This window comes from Phanerochaete carnosa (genome assembly GCF_000300595.1).
Source record: "Phanerochaete carnosa HHB-10118-sp unplaced genomic scaffold PHACAscaffold_13, whole genome shotgun sequence".
Lineage (NCBI taxonomy): Eukaryota > Fungi > Basidiomycota > Agaricomycetes > Polyporales > Phanerochaetaceae > Phanerochaete > Phanerochaete carnosa.
Window position 1 is genome coordinate 781442 of NW_006767640.1, and position 2354 is coordinate 783795.

General features: G+C 61.5%; 1 protein-coding gene across 1 annotated transcript in view; it reads right to left on the reverse strand.

Annotated features, from left to right (window-relative positions):
- The window catches only part of PHACADRAFT_154240 (uncharacterized protein), a 6150-nt gene extending 3796 nt beyond the window's left edge, over nt 1–2354 (reverse strand). Inside the window, exons 1-8 of the mRNA XM_007401709.1 lie at nt 2054–2354; nt 1390–1982; nt 1210–1340; nt 1127–1158; nt 930–1072; nt 861–879; nt 765–806; nt 197–703 (exon numbers count right to left, since the gene is read on the reverse strand). Coding sequence (XP_007401771.1) covers nt 197–703; nt 765–806; nt 861–879; nt 930–1072; nt 1127–1158; nt 1210–1340; nt 1390–1858 — 1343 coding nt within the window. The 5' untranslated portion in view covers nt 1859–1982; nt 2054–2354. The remainder of the gene's footprint in view (nt 1–196; nt 704–764; nt 807–860; nt 880–929; nt 1073–1126; nt 1159–1209; nt 1341–1389; nt 1983–2053) is intronic.

A 2354-nucleotide genomic window follows, 5' to 3' on the forward strand; every position in this document is an offset into this window, starting at 1 on the left:
CTGTGTCGCGGTAGTGTGTGCGCGTGTGTGTCAGTATGTGTGCGAGGTGATAGGGGAGTGTTGGGGATGGGAAACGCTCACGTTGGGTACATGCTGTAGTGCCCCGGGGTCGCGTTGAACCTGGACGAATGAGTTGGGGGACGTTCAGCCCAGTACGCTAAAAACAACGCCGAAATAAAATTAAAAAACACGCAACTCATGTTCATCCCCAAACTCCAACACCTCCACACTACACATCTGCGCGTCGCCCTCGCGCGCCGCGTTCACGAGCGCAAACTCGACCTCGTGCGCGCCCTGCGCGAGCCCGCCGGCGCGGTAGACGTCGTAGTGCCAGCGGTCGCGGCCGATGCCGGGGCGCGGCTCCCAGGCGAGGTCCGCGCCGTCGAGCGCGACGCGCAGGTCGGCCGCGGCGGGCACGCCCGACAGCGAGAAGCGGACGAGGTGCCGGGCGTACGTGCCCGCCGCGGCGAAGCGCGCCGTCCACGGCGCGCTCGTGTTGAGCAGCGTCCACGCGTACGCCTGCAGCGGCATCGCGGCGCGCTCGCTGTGCGCTGCGGCTGGCGCCGCGTCTGTCGTTGGGGACGGGGTGAGCCAGTGCGCCCAGGGCACGGTGGAGAGGTTCGCGGCGGCGTTCACGCCGAAGTAGGCGTACCCGCCGTCGTACTCTTCGCCGACATCGATGATGGAGTGGCCGAGCTCGTGTCTGGGGGGAGGCGCGTGAGCGGGACGTGCGCGCGCAAGGCGGCGTGGCGGGGGTAGCGCACCTGAGCACCAGAGGGCCGTTGGCGAGAGACGGGGTGATGACACTGCACGGGAACGTCAGGTTCTGAGCTCGTAGTGTGCGTGTTTGGATCGCCTACGTGAATTCTCCTCCCAGCCCTGGCTGAACAGTTAGCATGTTGGTGCGAGATCCGTTAGATGGAACGTACCGCCGGAGAGCGGATCGTTGCCCATGAGAATCGGGTAGTCGCATGCATCTCCCAGGGACAAGCATGCAGCCCTGGCAACCTCTGGTTTGGAGTACAATACGCCACGAAGTTCGGTGCCGTCGCGATACAGTCCGAAGACCGTGCTATGAACGACTTTATCGGTGATATGTAGCAGTAAAACTCTGGCGGGCGCCTACTCTTTAGGCTTTCCACCGACACCAACGCCGCTCTGTGCCAGTCTCAGCCAAGATGTATCGTCCGGCATGTCTAGACTACTCGCCTCCTTGCTAGGCGTGAACGCAGCCCAGAAGTTCAAAAGCGGCTTCACGGTGTTGAAAGTCTGGTTGTACGACACGTCTTCGGCAAGACGTTTCGCGTCTTCAAGAAACTTGGCATGCTCGCCGTCGGTGTCTGCTCAATCAGTCGGACGAACCAGACGAAACGACAGCGAGACACGTACAGCCGTCTGAGAAAAACACGAGATCGACGCGGTTGCTCGAGTCGCCAGACTTGATGAGACGGTGAACCTGCATGGGCGGGGCCTTGCCTACGAGGTTGGTGGAGTACTTCAGCTGTGGGCTCGTCAGCACGCTCTGCTGCGATGCTTGGCTGGTGTCGTCTGGGATGAGCGCGGCCGTGTCCAAGGTGCCGCACTGGGATTGTGCGGCACGCCAGAGGGTGTGTTCGTCGTAGGAAACGAAGCTGATGCGCTCTTGGCCTGACTGGGTCGGCAGCCTGCCAGTATGAACGCCGCGGGGAGGCAGGCCGCGCACATGCTGCGCGTCCCGCAAGGTCAGTATGTCGCAGGTTCCCTCGCAGTCCTGCAGGACGACGAGCTCGAGAGGACGCTTCAGGCGACCGAGGTCGGGGGCGGCGAGCGCCGAGAGGGCGAAAGCGAGAGAAATGAGAGGTGCAGAGGCGAGATACATGTCGGACAGCTCGAGGCTGGTCGGTGTGCATGCGCAACACGAGCAGCGCGGGGAGCGTTATCGTCGTGGGTAAGGAGACCTCGGGTGTTCGCGTGGAGCATGACCGTGAATCCGAGCGGGCCGACACGTGCTCTCGAGCCTGGCTGGTGTCTTACATGACCTTGCATGCTACAATATATTAGAACACGTAGCAATTTTTTCATCTTTCCCCCCTTCTCGACTCCTCGAGTCCCCAATGCTACCATGTTATTAAGCGCCTGTAGCACGTGGCAAGATCGCCGCAGAAATTTACTCTGGAGGCGGCACCTACAATTGGCTTCTGCGACCTCTGCTTGCCATCGGGCACCCTCAGTCTTTTCTCCTTCTCTACGCCGACGCCGACTTCAAAATGGGGGTAACAGACCTTATCGACGACCATGTCTCGGCAGACCAGTGCAAACTCGCTCTGGACGCCCTTCTCGAGCACGAGACACGACGACAAGAAAGACTGCAGGAG